The 15946-nt window shown below is 45.4% G+C and overlaps 1 protein-coding gene across 8 annotated transcripts; it reads right to left on the reverse strand.

The window, feature by feature from the left end:
- Positions 1 to 1985: 1985 nt before the first annotated feature.
- Positions 1986 to 15909, reverse strand: POLR3C (RNA polymerase III subunit C). 8 transcript variants are annotated; one of them, XM_032948686.2, is made up of 16 exons: positions 14732 to 15129; positions 13749 to 13787; positions 12682 to 12848; positions 11670 to 11940; positions 10684 to 10869; positions 10067 to 10143; positions 9701 to 9805; positions 9001 to 9093; positions 8784 to 8864; positions 8592 to 8643; positions 8127 to 8187; positions 7827 to 7977; positions 7241 to 7342; positions 6649 to 6698; positions 5170 to 5319; positions 1986 to 3348 (listed from the first exon to the last, which is right to left on the reverse strand). In XM_032948686.2, the coding sequence occupies exons 3-16, from the start codon at positions 12826 to 12828 to the stop codon at positions 3270 to 3272; spliced, it is 1605 nt and encodes a 534-aa protein (XP_032804577.1). In that variant the 5' UTR covers positions 12829 to 12848; positions 13749 to 13787; positions 14732 to 15129; the 3' UTR covers positions 1986 to 3269. The 8 variants fall into 8 exon arrangements, with proteins under 8 accessions (XP_032804577.1, XP_032804562.1, XP_075922996.1 ...); XM_032948671.2 differs by lacking the exons at positions 13749 to 13787; positions 14732 to 15129 and adding an exon at positions 15891 to 15909; XM_076066881.1 differs by lacking the exon at positions 13749 to 13787 and having other exon boundaries at positions 14898 to 15129.
- Positions 15910 to 15946: the final 37 nt, after the last annotated feature.

The raw sequence follows: 15946 nt of genomic DNA on the forward strand, positions 1-15946 counted from the left end.
TTTTCAGAGCGGGGGGGGGGGGGGGGCACTTTCGCCGACAAGACATCATCAATGTTGAGGGTCGCCACACCATTTGAAACCATTGGGGTTTGGCGGGGGGAGGGGTGTTTTCACGTGTTGTCTTGTCGTGGGGGCCTCACGTCAGGGGCCTCACAATGAAGAACTCTGGGCCAGCCAGACGGGTGGTGGTAGCCTTCTCACGGTGGCCAGCCTGTGAACGTGATTTCATGGCAACGTAAGCACGACTAATACCGAAAATGGACGTCGTTAACGCAAAATCCAGAGCAGCGGTGGCGCCGTGGTTTACGCTGTGCGCTGTGAACCTGGCGACTGAGTTCGATTCCCGGCCGCGGCTAAGATCGGTGGCAAGTAATACCGTATGTGAAGCGATCCTGGTGTCCACTACCCATTGGGGTGAAGTATGGCCAAACAAGCCCCCCTGGTCGGCACGTTGTGGGGGAAGACTTCATCCAGCAGTGGATTGACAAAGGAATTGTAAATCATTTGAAACTTGGAAATGACATCACAGTGGAAACGATAACATGGTGTCCGTGTCATTGAACACATTGACAGTACAGTTTGAGGAATAGTTTATACCCGTTTTCAAAAATATTTGCGACGATTCACATTTTTTTCAGTGCTCAATTTGGACTGCCACCTCAAGACGATTAACGCCGACATTATTAATAGTTATGCGGGGTCTTCCCGATGTGGCAGTGCTGTGTGTGCTATCCCTCGTATGCATGGATTTCTCTGAATACTCCTATATTTTCCCACATGGCACTCATTAATGGCAACTGGCCAACCTTACCAATGCCGCGCACACCTTAAAAGGCGTCTTCATACTCAGTGGAGGTTTTCCTGGGTAAAGGGCATGATTATTAAGGCGATTTAATGCCAGTCACACATATATCTGAATTCGTGGTCCAGAACCAAATATGGAAATTACACGTACCTTTGGCCAGTCCTTACAACACATGGGATAATTACTGTTTACTTTGAACGAGGTGCAGCGCCATCGTTATTTTACCAACCCTTGTGCGGGTTGATGATGCACTGGCAGCGCTATCGAGTGTGCAGGCGGTGCAACTGCACAAGGGGCCCACGATTCCAGAGGGGGCCCAGATGCCAGGCAACCAAGAGGGGGGAATTTGGACAGAGGGGCCCTGGGTTCATGTCAACCATGCTACGCCACTGGATGCAGTCGAGGGTAAAAAAAAAGACTGCCCTTTTTCTCTAAGTCAAGTCAACCATGCTGCAATCTGAACTCACGACTCACAATTTGGAGTCCTGACACTCTAAACTTTGTACTATGTGCAGTGTCTACAATGTCCAGTCACCCCCTAAGTTACATTTGTGTCCGGCTGGCTTAGTCGTTATATTGATACGGGTAATATTTATCTTAAGTTCTCTGCCCGAGAATATGTCCGTGACAAATGCTTCCCTCCATCCCATCTGATGCCTCTCCCCCCTCTTCGCCACACTCCACACTCGAGTTCTTAAGCCATAAGTAGGGAACGAAGGTCGAGGTGGCTTTCCTAAGGTGTTGTTTGGCCGCAATCACCGGATGCAGTTTAATAATCACACACAGGACAACAGTTGGTGACAACGGATAAAACGTTACGTAAAATGTCACAATGGTGCACGGTTATCCTTTGTCAGGTGAATGATGGTGCCAAACACTGACCTGCGCAATAATTGAAAGTGAAAGCGGTGAATGTTGCGACGGTGCAGTTGTGCAATTCACCCATCTTCTTTGAATATTCACACGGTACCAATTACATTCAATCATACCGTGTTACTTATTTATATTCATGAGTTACCTTGAAGATGGGGGGGGGGGTGTAACAGGACATTTTGGACAGCCTGTTCACTTGTCTGTGCAGAGTATTAGCATACGCGGAGTGTACAAAGGCACACCGTCTAAGTGTTTGAAGGCTCTTCGACCTTACATGTTTTAAAATAGATTTGCAAATGTACAGACATTTAATTAACGTATTTTCAGTTTTATTCGCAAAAAGTAACAGGAAACATTTTGGTTTTTTTTTCTTCCACCATGGGCAGGAAAGTTTCTGTTCAAGTGTACCATTAAATTATCAGCAAAGTTCAATCTGAAATGTTGAGAGCTACATGATATACCAATCACCAGCAAGCAGCCGTGAACCTGTCCACTGCTAGATTAAGGAATCCCTAAGCTATCACCATCTCTCATGGTCTCATGATGCAACAATCCATCGAGCCTGTACACGAGCCATTCATTGCTCCACTTCTGTGGTGTACAGTATGTGTTCACTCCTTTCGCTGCCACACTGTTATTTGTTTCAACCACTGGCCAACATTATTTTGTACGCTGCGTAAATTCAAATTGTAGACTCCACTTTCGGACGAGAAGCACATGCCCAGTTGAATGTGAACAAAAAAAACAATTCAGGGCTATGCTTTGTTCGGTTGTACGATTTTCACAAATGCTGCCATGGCCGCGAACGCAACCAACACCTGTCACACAGTACCAGCCCTGAAATATTACACCGCAGTTATCGTTAAAGATGCTTTTTCAACTGAGAAAATGGTAAGCTAACAGAGTGGACAATGGCCTTTCTTTAGAGCAGATACACAGAGGGAAAGGCAAACGAGCGTGACTTGTGAGAGACCGCATTTTGCGATGTGACGACTCAAGACTAAAACATGAACAAAAAACAAATGAGTTTGGCCGGGAAACGGTGCCAAAGCGTTCCTCCACCCCTGCCAACACCACCTATTTACATTAATAAAAAAATTAAATCAAACATTGCCACTTTCCTATTTTTAAGATGGCACTCAAGGGGGCGTCGAGCGGGATGCGGGCCGTGAGCAGTACCACCGCGGGCCTTAGCGGGGTCCTCCAAAGCAAATATTGCAGCGCGGCAGGAAGGGCGTGGGGCCGTGCATGCTTCCTGGCAAATATCAGCCCACGGGAGTGTAAATTTCAGAATTTTGTAAGACTTTTACAGAAACTCCCAAACTCAAACAAACCATCAGTCAGCTGGGTTTGCCTGAATTAAGTCTCTCGGTGGAAGCGTCGCAAACTTCAGAATACTACCTTTGTGTCCTTTTTTTTCCAACAGATATTATTGAGCAGGTGCAACGTGCAGCAAGACGTATTGGGTGTTCACTGAGATTCTGTTGGCCTTCGTAAATGTTACAACACGTGTTGACAGAATTGTCCACTTCTCAACTGCAGGAGTCGATGCGTGGGCTTGAGACGGCACGGGTCCTGGAGTGCGTAGCGGTCACTGCGGCCGTGATGCCTGCAGGAAGGTCTCCAGCAGGAAGACGGTCTCGTCCACCTGCATCTCACTCTTATCGAGCCTGCAGGTAGCACACGGGGAGCGACGCGTCCACATTCACTCTCTGGGCAAATTCCTTCCCATTAAACGCAAGACATTCACAGTCCCAAGAGCTTTGTTATTTGATACCTGATTTTACTTCACATAAAAAAGATGTATTTAATAAGAGCTCCATAAGATCTGTAAAATGACAAGAGTACAGCATGCTGGAAGCTGAACTGTCACAGAAGCCAAACATAAATGTAGCATGCGATTTGTCTACGAAACTAGAATTGTAATAAGCTGGATTTGACAGACTTTATTTACTTAAACGGGAGAGGCCAACGCAGTGACAGATGGCCCAGCGCAGCTCAAGCACATCGTATCTCAGCCCAATGTATGTATGTATGTTGAACTTCTCTCGCACCTAGCTTTAAAACTAATTTACTAGATTGAAAACGAATTTCTTTATAAATGCTTTTTGTGTTTAGCTTGTTGTTCTTTCCCCGCACCTCCGATTAGCACGGTTGGTTTACGTACGGTGCAAAAGAAATCCAATGTACATACACAGAACCGTGCAAATTGGAGATGAGCACGGTTGGTTCCAATTAGTCCCAATTGCCCAGAGCACGTTTCCATGTTCAAACCGAAAATAATAATGAGCATGTTTAAAAAAAGAAACACTGTCTTTGTTCCCAATGTTATCTTGTTTTTGCGATTTTAGGCGTCATCTCATTCGATGAAGCATCCATTTGAATCTCTCACAGAGCAGTGCGCAACCCCTCATAAAATGGATCGGCTCATTGAAGCAAATGTTGCAGAACTGCATCTGAAATCTCTGCAAGTGGCTTCTGGTCTACACGTTAGGGCAGCACATTCCCACACGCACTTCCAAATAAGAGTAATGAGAGTTGCATGACTGATAAATATGTATATTTTATTTGCATGATTGATATTTTCGATTCTCAGAGCTGAAAATTAGTTAAAGTGCAGAACCAATTTGAATGGAATGGGCTTTATGTGCAGTTATTGGTGACCAGGCTGAGAACATCAACTCAAATTTCGATTGAAAGCTTTCGTGACTGCAGGGATTCATATTCTTGGTTCTTTTGGTAAAGTCACGTAGAAGGGAAATAATAAAGTAATACAAATTTTACACAATAAAATAAAATTCTCACGACGTTTTGGCCACAACGCAAGCAGCCGTCCTCAGGTGAAGAACAGAGCTGTCGGAAAGACAGCGTCCTAATGAGAATTTTATTTTATTATGTTTTATTTGTATTATTTCCCTTCTACGTGACTTTACCGAAAGAACATCAACTCACTCCACTTGAGAACCCAGTTAAATTACCATTAACTCACAGAATCCAGTAGACTGGATTCAAACTTTGGTTCTCAGTAGTGCCTGATCAGCATTCTGACTTGGCCACCAAAGGAAATCAAAATGCTTTCTCTCTTTTGGCTCATGGATTGGATCCTGATGCCTGTATATTTGGAGTTTGCATGTGCTCCCCGTGGTCACGATGATATTTCTCCGGGTCCTCCGGTTTTTCCCTCCACATTTTTTAAACGTGCGTTTCGAGTATTTGGGCGTTAGAAACTGCGACACAATGAGCAACTATGTTGAGCTATCATTTGTGACCAGGTTGCTTCTGAAAAAGAACTATGTAGCTGAGTGGGCCTTACCTGGTCAAATAAAAAGGTTTTTTTTTGTTTTAGCAGGGGAGACAAAACACCAGGCCTCGGCCACCATCACAAATTCTGCAGCCTGCGTGGTACTTAGTTACTTAGTTACCCTATCCACACCCCACCCCCGATTCTATCTTGCCATGCCTAGGATTGCCCCCCCTCCCACCCCCTTTACTTGTTGACGGTGCGCTTGAGATTTTCCAGCTGCTGGCGCTCGGTGGCTGTGATCATCTCCTCGATCTCCTGAAGCTGGGCCTCGTCGGCACCAGACGCCTGCACCGATGCTAGGATCGCCTCGATGCGCTGGGCCTTCTCCAAGAGGCGTCTGTGGGTGTGGAGCGCACGGCAGATGATGCAGCAGCAAGATAGGGCGTGGAATGTTTCACCCGCCACCCCCCACCACCATCCCCGCCTAAATGCAAGCTATTTGATGAATTGTCGCAATTCCGAGGTACAATTCAATGGTCTCATTGTCATAGTCTCGTTTGTTGTTTCTCATTTGTTGTTTATTTGCTCCACTAGACAATTTTTTTAAAACCAAGTAAAGCCCACTGAGCTATGGGCTCTTTCAGCGGCGACCTGGCCACATGTGATAGCTTAATTAAGTGGCTTATTGTCATATGAATCATTTGGCGGGACCCCGGGGTCCCGCAAAATCAGGTCAATAATTATTATTTTTCAGTCCGCCCACTCGTGATCCCGACAGCAACGTGCCGCCCGCCCAGACTCGCGCCAACAATCGCCAGCAGGCGGCGATCAACACGATGGGCGCCACCCCACCTGCCAAACGCAAGCCCGGGGGGCGTCCGCCGCAGTCGCGCGCGGTGACAACGCCCTCCGGTCAGCCGTCGACCCTCAGCTTCTTTGCCAAGGCGAGCCCCACTGCCACCCCCAGGCAGTGAATTAAACGTGTTTATGTAATTTTTCAACTTTTTACGAAACTTAGTGCCCCGAGTAGCTCTCGACGAGGCCAATCGATTGACACTAGTTTTGTTGTCGGTAAGGCAAAGACTCGTGTCGCTACGCGGTTTTTCCCACCCCGAGGCAGTGATGGGACCCCGGGGTCCCACCAATTGCTTCATATGTGGGACTTTATAGAAGGCAAAACATTTTAAATGTATAAATCTTGACTTAAAGCTTTTGTGACTGCAGGAATTAATATTCTTTGGGTCTTTCGGTAAAGCCATGTAGATAAAAGAAATAATAAAAGGCCCAAAGAATATTCCAAATGTATGTTTATAAATGTGGAGGGAAAAACCAGAGGACCAGGAGAAAATCCACATGACCACAGGGGAAGAACACGCAAACTCCAAACATACAGGCATCAGGATCGGGGTCGAACCCTCCTGTGTACCAGGCGAGGGAGATAACATATCGCCAAATGTCACATTAGTCAACGATATGCATATGATTTGCATAAAAGGTAAACAACCAATACTCACACACATGAGTTGATGCATGTATAATGAGTAGATTTAATTTAATCAATGAACAGATGCAGGTTGCTATGGTTTACATGTTGAAAGGCAATACACTCCTTTTAATTTATTCAATGAGGTCGTCTTACCAGTACATTTCAACAGCAAGCTCCATTTTCACAACTTTCGTTTTTTTTACCCAAAATAATTGTGCCACATGGTTTAACGTCACTCACTTGTTCTCTTTAGTTTCATGGTGCCGTCTTGCGATAAGATTCGTCACGGTCTGGGGGACAAACATTAATCAGTTATTACTGGTGAAATTAATCACACTCTAGGGCAGATTCACATATTGACCAGAGCACATCACCTTGGAGATTTACAACATCATAGTTAACGAAGAAAAAGGCATGTTTTTTCCAAAAATGTAACGAAAAGTAACAATTTGTTCACAAATCAGTTGAGCCCTATATATCGGAGGTAACCAATGACCAAATCACCTTCTAAGCTGAACACGGTTTAGCCTGGATAACGCTTGGATGGGTTATCATTACACGCAGTATATTGTTTGTTACCAGTTGTGGAGGCAATGTATTCGATTGTCCCACAGCTACGTTTCCCACCTTCGCCATCCCCGACTGACCAGCGTGAAGTGTGGTTAAATTACCTCCACGACCCACATGGTGTGGGGGAATGGCCCTCATTCTGCAGTGGATTTACAAAAGTCTGTACATGCACATATTTGAGGTGGGAGAATGTATGGCTCAACATACAGCATATAGAGTGCAGCACCTACTTCACTCTACATGTCCAGATGGGGGCCCTCACCTTGTAGCACCTCTGCAAGATGAACCGCGCCGTCTGTTCCACGTTCACCGTGTACAGGTAGAACGTGCGCGCAGGCGCGTAGTCCGCCGCCTTGGGGATCTCCTGCGCATCAGACGATAAGACCGCCCAATGTGAGGCCATTGCGAGACCGCACGCTACTCGGTCAAACCACTCGCCCGCTTGGCTGGATCACACGAGTCTCTGATCCCTTGGTGTATGCCAGGGTTCGGGAACATGCGGCCCGCGAGCTGGATGCAGCCCGCAACTTCATTTCATACGGCCCATGGCCACATGATGCCTATGATTTTAAAACGGTTTGCAAATGGCAATTATATTATCTATCACTGCAAGCACCTTAGCCGCACTAATTGGATAAGGTTAATATATTCAACCTAGCATCACTTGCGTCAGATTTTAGCGCAATCAATCACTTCTGTCACTGCAAGTACATCTTGCAGTGGCAGATATGACCGAGGTGTGCCCTAATGTGTGGCCCACCGAAAATATTTGAAAGTCCTGTGAGGCCGATAGTAAGGAAAATGTTCCCCAACCCTTTTTCATGCGGTGAACTGGGCCCTGTACTCACCTGTAGAGTGACAAAGTTCTGCGAGACCATCGTGTATAGCATCTCCTTGGCCTCCTTGGCCGGAATCATGGCGAAGTCTTCAACTTGCTTCTGTTCCAGATGCCGCTTTTGCAGGAGCAGACGAAAGATGCGCGCTGCCCGGGAACCAAACCTGTGGTGAGAGCGCGGTGGGGCACAGCCCCGACCGAGATAAGATGGCAGAAACGACATCCTCGACATGCCCAACACGGCAAGTCCTGATGAAAGTGCGTATTTGAAGCCTCTGTGAAGAAAAATAAGTACATTTTTGCAAAGTCTTACCTTTCTTGCACGATGGATTCCAACGTACATCGGGCCATGGTTTTCAGAGATTTGAGCAAATCTGAGATTTAGTTGATGAATTAAGGGTAGGTATTGCTGTGCAATGCCGTTGATGATTGGAAAACATACAGTTCATAAATTGAACCCCCTGGAAACTTAAATACATTAAATTTGCACTCACAGAATATTCAGCAGTCAGCTATAACTTAAGAAAGTTAGTGTTTGACCATCATCAAAATACAAGCCACATGTGAAAGTGCATTTAAAATGCACAACATTTTTTAAATCTTTTTTTTCCATATATTTGTAACGTCCTACGATAACAATCACATTTAAGCTTTAATTTTGTCACGTTGTGTCCATTAATGTTAAGTTACCTGGTTCCTTGGCTCTGACATCATAAAAACAAGCACTTTGGATTGCACCTCACTTTCACCAAGTTCCACACAGTCATGAAGAGGATACTAACAATGAATGTTCCACCTCCACTCTCGCCAGACTTGGTCACAAACTCCATCTGAAATGGAAAATACAGCCAAGTCCTACTTCAAGCTTTTCATACCAACAAAAAATATTAATGAATACCAACAATAAAAACATTAGTGTTGACGCCTCTATAAAAACCACAAAAAATAACTGAATGTGACAGATGCTTACCGGATCATCTGCCAGCAGACTCAGATACTGGTCCAACACTGGCTTAGTCATGCCATACTCCGGTGGGAGGGACCGGAAAATCTGCCAGACATCAAAGTATCACGACGCGCAGGCGAGCGCTTGTTTTCACAACTCTCAACCATAAGAGACGGACGTTCACAAGAAGCCACAGTTTAAAGACCCAGGAAGACCGACATCTGAGCGGTGCAGTGGTCACCTCGGTTGATGCGAGCAGCTGGGTGAAGGCCGCGTTGGGTGGCGTCGTCAACTCACTCATCCGCAGCATGGTCCTCACGATCTCGCCTGCTGTCTAAAATTGTACATATATAAACACACACACAGACACGTTACCGACATGCAAACACACCAACTGCAAACTCTCTCATTATTGTTTTTTTTATGGTACCGTTGTTTCAATTGATGGTTGTACTTAAAATGTAATGAATCTCATTTTTCTAAAACCAGCATGGTTAATTAATCCTGCTCACATATCCACAATGCATGTTTTTTTTTACAATGAGCTAAACTGCTCATTTGCCAATTCATTTATTCTTTACGCCTTTAAAGTATAGTAACCTTTAAAGTATGTTTTCTTCTGTAAAAAATGCAACTATTAATGTTCTTAAATGAATATCATTTATACATTCATCTGTTGTTTAAAACATAATTATATTCATAATAAACGTTTTTGGGTTAGATCGCGTTATTTATATTACTGGGGGATCTTTGTAAAATAGGTACACAGGTTAGTCTACCACCCGTAACTTTACTTTAAACAAAGCGACTTATTTAGTGACACAAAAAAAGACCACAATGAAACTTTAAGCTGTAGAGCCGCTATTTTTGAATGCTATACCTGCATGCCTTCTTTAGTTCGAAAATCCTAATGATTAACAGCGGAGATACCTCTACCAGACCTTGTCCATTTTGCTGGCCACGGCACTGACGATGGCCTGGTTGTGGAAATGCTGGTGGAAACGTTCAAAGTTGACTCTCCAATAGATTCCATCATCAGGAAGTGACTGCAGAAAGAATAGTGCAGAGAAGATCAGACAAGTGGGAAACCATTTAGACAAGTATTGTTTTCAACGGAGACCTCAATTAAAAAAGGAAAATATGAGGTAAATATCTGCAGAAAAGTCCACAACCTACTTGCTGACTGATTTTTACCAACACCTATTTGTCCTCCAAGTGGGTTATGTTACAGGAACTGCTGTCTGTGCAACTCACCATTGGCCTTTTACTATAACAGTCCACAAGGTGCGTATCAGAAGAGACGTTACCTCCTCGACTTTCCTCTTTTTCGCCGGGTGTGCATCCAAATCGTCACTGTCAGCTGAGAGACGCCGTTTCCCATGCCCTGCAGTGGTACAACGGACGGGCAGCCACCCGGTCAAATCTCTTACCAGGGACGATGTCGAGCGTACCACGGCATACTGCACTGGAAATGTTAATTCGCGCTAATCACATATCCTAACCATAGAACAAAGACGGTCACTGCATCACACGCTTTCAGATGTGCCTCTGCGGCCGTCTGGAACGCTCTTCCTTCCAATATTAGGAAGCCACTTGAGCTATGCACTTTTAAATCTAAAATTAAAACTTACTTCTTTATTGCTGCTTTTTGTGTTTAATTTGTCGCCCTTTCCCCGCACCTCTGATTAGCATGGTTGGCTACGTATGGTGCAAAAGAAATTCAACATACATATTTATTACACACGGATGCCATTAACGCGTTGTTACTTTAAAAGTTTGTTAATTATTTGAAAATATTACCAAGAGCAATGGACTTGATGTTGTCGATGAGTTCGAGAGTGTGCCCATGTCCTATTCTTAACTTTTAGAAAGCTAACTCCATGAACCATCTCTTGTTAGCGATCCATATTCTGCAAGTGCGCACCGATTAGGGGAATCTTGGGCACAGTGTACATGTCCTTCTCGTTGGAGACCAGCATGGGGGCAGCCTCTGGGCGGGCACCCTCACTCTCCCCTTCCTCCTTCCCCGACAGGCACCGTTGCAGGAAGTGCGTGTTCACCAGGTTTGTGAATGCCGCAGCTACGTCGCTGTACTCCACCGTCTTGCCTTCTGCAACGTGGAGATGAGGGGGACAAAAAAACTTACAGCATGCACACTAGTTTAATATTTGCCAATTGGATGAAGTTCATATAAAAAAATGACAAAAATCTTCGCCTTCTACTTTAACCGACAAATATGTGTTGCAAGGAGTGATTCAGTAAAGCCCACGTTTTATCCATGTTTTTAACTCGCTATCTACAAATACATGCACTGCAGTGATTACTACATTTGTTTAGTGTTAGTATTGTTTACAGTGACTTACAATACCATCACAATGCAATGATGATGTGTCCAGGACCATTATCCATTTATCCAGGTGTGGTGATGATGCACGCCTGTACTCCAGTGACCGAGTGGCGGATTATGCAGTGATGAATTATCACATGTGAAACCCCCACCTGCAGGGCAGTGAGGTACCTAGGCTGATTATCAGAATGTTTGGCAAGATCCATACTAAGCATTTGCACACCATAGGAGCAAACTGGAGTACCTGAAGCAAATCCACGGATGTGAAGGGAAAACACAATCCATTTTACACAGATAAGTCAGTAACCTATCTGCTCGTCTGCCATCTCATAACATAACAGGTTTTTTGGGTTAGATCGCATAAATGTTAAAACCCGCCACCACCCGACACAGCCAACTAGTAAGGGTTGTCACTCAAACATCTTACGTACGTGGCCATCTTCATATGATTCACCAACCCTGCCTCAAAGCCACTGCACATTACAGATGCATTGCCACCACAGCACCACGGCTGCAACCTCTGGGGCCTTCACGGTAAGTGTCATCGAACCGGCATTGCGAACCGTCAGCGGTGCTGGCCATGCGGTCGGCAACACGGCGCACGGCGGCGCTCATTGTGAGCTGCCCATGCTGCAGTGTCTCCTCGATCAGCAGTTCACCCGCGTCGCCGTACAGTGTCTTGGCGCAGTACACGTAGCGCGTGTAGCGCAGCATGCGTAGCATTGCAGCGCAATCCGCTGTGTACTCCACCCAGGTGGGACCGCTCACGCCACGCTTCCCCGTTTTGAACGACGCCATCCCGTGCTGCAGCAGCACGCACAGCGCCTTCTTCACCTGCCGGGACATGGAGCAACCGTTCCTGTGAGACAATGCACTTTGCCCTGTATGTCCTGTTTAAAGTACGTCAGGGAGTGGAATGGTGGCCAGGTGGTTCAGAGTGCTGAGCTGGCACCGTCGAGTCCTTGGGTTTGAATCAAGGAAACTGCCTGAAATTGAACTGGATTTTCACGTGTAGCGAGTTTGTGGTCTTTGTCCGGTCGGCAATGACTGCACAAAAAACAACACATTAAATTTAGATCTGCACTGAATTTGGACAGATACCAGCGATGAGAAGTAAAAATATGGGTTTGAGTGTCATGTGACAAACATTACTGGATATTGCAGGGCGTGTAGGAAATTGTTGAACCCTACTTTGTGGACCAGAGTTCACTTGAAAGGATCTCTGAGGTAGATGTGATATCTACTTCCGTGGGCTGTTCTTTAACGAGCAGTGAAAAATCCGAAGGGTAGCCAGGGGCTGCGACCCATACTTTTAAGAACACCAATCTGAGCCTAACTATGCTGGTGTTTGGTGTTAAAGTAAACAATTCTATGGCTAGCCCCAAATGTTACTGTAAAATCTGATCTCATATTGGTGTAATAAGCCTGTTCAGCCTCTTCGTAAACATTTTCCAAATGAAAGGCCACAGTCTGAAGTGATGGTGGACTTGTGCAGATGGGTCAAGGCGGTGGTATTTCGGCGAGTGAGCGAGTGACACCGAGGACCACGACGTTTTGGCACACCCAGTCTGTCACCTGGTCCAGGTTGAGGCCCGTGCCAAGGGCAACAAGGCGCAGCGGCTGCGGTCCCATGTGCACCAGGTGAGTGCCGGCCCGTGATACCAACTCTCCAAAGTGCTCACGCAGTAGCAGCTCGCACAGCCGCGTCTCCACCGCAGTCATGGTGGCGGGCTGGTGGTTGACTGCACGCATGAATAAAGGGGAGTTTGATGCACAGTGAATGCGCCACACATACAGCTACCACATATCCTACGTACGGTGTGAAAGAAGTTCAACATACACATCCTGAATTTTGATTTAAAGCTTTCGTGACTGCAGTGATTCATATTCTTGGTTCTTTCGGTAAAGTCACTTTACCGAAAGAACCAAGAATATATACACATCCTGGTTTAGCTAAGACAGTACCTTAGTGGGTGGACTCAACAGAGTAGGCGTAGCCAATGTAATAAAAGTTAGGCCATTAACTTGAGGCTTGGGTATATCAGAGTTTGGGAATGAGGTAGGGAGGTGCTGACAGTCAACCACGTGTACCAATTGATGCTCAGATAGAAAAAGGTAACTTTAGTTTCACAATGCAGTGCTGGACAACTTGTGCCATGCCTTTCAAAGTGAGATTAATGGAAACCCCCCTCCCCCCCGGTGGAATCGCTCAAACTGCTGATGAGCAGCTTGTGGCAGTGGCAATGGGTTGCTGTTATACGATCACTTATTAATCCATAACATCTTCACCGATTCCCAAGACTCACTTTAAGGAGTGTTCTACATTGAGATGTTATAGCATCTCTTATTGAGGTGTATTTTGCTCCTGAGTGGAAACGCGGACACCTGCAAACTCCGTTCGAGGGGATGAAACGCACATTTTCTGGCACAGGTTCACGAACCTGCTGCTTGCTTAACTTAATTTCCTGGTCACCTCACAACTTAAAGCGCTAACTAGAGGCATTCCGATACTACTGAATGCGAATAACGCGTCTTGAGTGCCAGTAGATTGTTACCGGGCCATTTTCAAAAACTTTCCAACGCTTGTCCGACAACCTACCCTACACAACCAAGAGGCGTAGCTAAAAGTATAGAAATAATACCATACGGTTTGGGGGCAGTCCATAAATGACGTCACGCACCTGGGGGGGGGGGGGTCAGACATTTGTGACGATGTGTGACGAGGGGGGGTGTTTGAGAAATGTGACGTCACTTCAAAATGCGCAACTTTAAATAAATATAGACAACACGTTCTACTTAATTAGACTTTTAATAAATGTTTTCTCCTACAACATCAGAGTGCAGCACCACATTAAATACGCACTACAATGACAATACAGTAGTTTAAAGCGATTGCATATTTTATTTTTTTGGGGTGGGGGGCAGAGCTTTGTGACGTCATATTTGAGGGGGGGGTCTGACTTTTTGTGACGATGGGGGGGGGGGTCAAAAATCGTCCAAAAGCGCGTGACGTCATTTATGGCCGGCCCCTTACACGTATTCTTGTACAGGGAAATTAAGTTTTCAGGTCTATATGGCGTACAGCCGTTTCAATACGGGCAAAATATTTGTCTATTTGTTTGTGTTTCTCCCCTTGTTGATGGGACTTTGTAGGATGAACGTTGCTATTTATAAGGGCACGGGGTGACCAATAAGGTGTCTGAATTGGACTGTAATAAGACAGGGCACTGATAAGGGGTTGGCAAGGTATGCATCACATCGTGATGTGAAGCTTACTTAATATCACTTAGTTTATTTATTCCGAAGACGTACAGTGTTCATAAGGACAATACTGAGATTTTAAGAGTTAATAATACATGTATTGTATATGGACAGTTATTTTGATGATTCGGAAGGCAACTGCATGTGTAACACGACAATGAGTAATGTTAATAAATACAATTACAGTAACGGTGTATTGGTGTTTTAGGACATTGTTTATTATTAAGGTAGTAACGTACATTCACGAGGATAGTGATTGGTGTGGAGTTAAAAAAAATGCCTAATAATATTTACAAAGGTGTGTTTGTAAGATCGAGCAACAATACAATACACTGTCGCTGTATTTAACACAGACAGTACTTACTTCTCATGCAGCACGATGCCGCTTTTCCCTATTTTCCTTCCCTCTGCGTCAACAATTTGACGTAAATACCAAGGCTATGGAAACGTGCAATTTTACATCGAGCAAGAATAAACACTTTAAACTGGGTTTAGATTGAGAAATGCCGTGGACGTACTCTCCAACGCACCGGTCTTGACGCTGTACCAGTCACGAATTGGGCACGAGCGGTGGCGGGTTTAACGACGCACTTATATTTACGCGATCAAATTACACAAACAACAACAACAAAAAATATACCAAACTCTATTATAGATAAACTCTTTAAAGTTACAAAACCCACACGCGTATCATCAACGTGGCCGCGTGCTCCATACCCCCTACCCCCCACGGGGTCGAATTCCCTAGACCGGATGCGCTATTGCGGAGCGTTGAGGGCGCCCGATTGGTCGCCGTCGTCGGATGCGGCGAGCGTTCGTCCAATGGCGTGGTGAGACGCGGAGGCCCCGCCCCCCCCCCACGCCGCTCGCCTTATCCGCTCTGGGAAATCCAAATGTTTACGGTTGCATCATCACCAATGTGAACATTTCTAAACGCTTTTGTTACTCGATGGTGAGAATCGGTGGTGTCAACAACAACAACAAAAACCTGTCCGTGTGTGGCGTTTATAAACGCTATTGGGAAACGTTGAAGTGAAAAAAGAATGCACCCCCAAACCCAAGATGTGATTATTAATGTTTTTGTCCGAACAAAACATTGAGCGATTTGATTGTTCAGCACACAATCCCTATGTAACACCGATTAACATTATCTTAGCAGCATGCGGCATTAACGCCGACACAAGAAACACAGTGCTGTTTGCCAGTTAGGGAGCTTTTCAGGTCCGTACGGCGTACAGCAGTTTTAATACGGGCAAAACAAAATAAATGTGTCTGTGTTTCTCCCTTGTGATGGGGGACTTTGTCGGACGAACGTTGAGGTTTAATAGTGGACACGGGATGACCAATAAGGTCTGAATTGGTCTGTAATAAGTTGGGCACTGATAAGGGGTTTAAATGCATTATAACGGCCCGTGGGTTTTCCGCTCCCGCGTGAAACGGTTTAACAACAACAACAATGTGTATAACATTCGTAAATGCTGTAAAACGTCTCGCCCCAAATCTAAAGTCTGTCGACAAATTACCAAAGTCGCCTTCGACGGCCATATTGCTGGGGGATCCACCACGGTGGGGGGTGCCG

This window comes from Petromyzon marinus, chromosome 1, assembly GCF_048934315.1.
Source record: "Petromyzon marinus isolate PM22_M1 ecotype Great Lakes invasive population chromosome 1, UKy_Petmar_22M1.pri1.0, whole genome shotgun sequence".
NCBI lineage: Eukaryota > Metazoa > Chordata > Hyperoartia > Petromyzontiformes > Petromyzontidae > Petromyzon > Petromyzon marinus.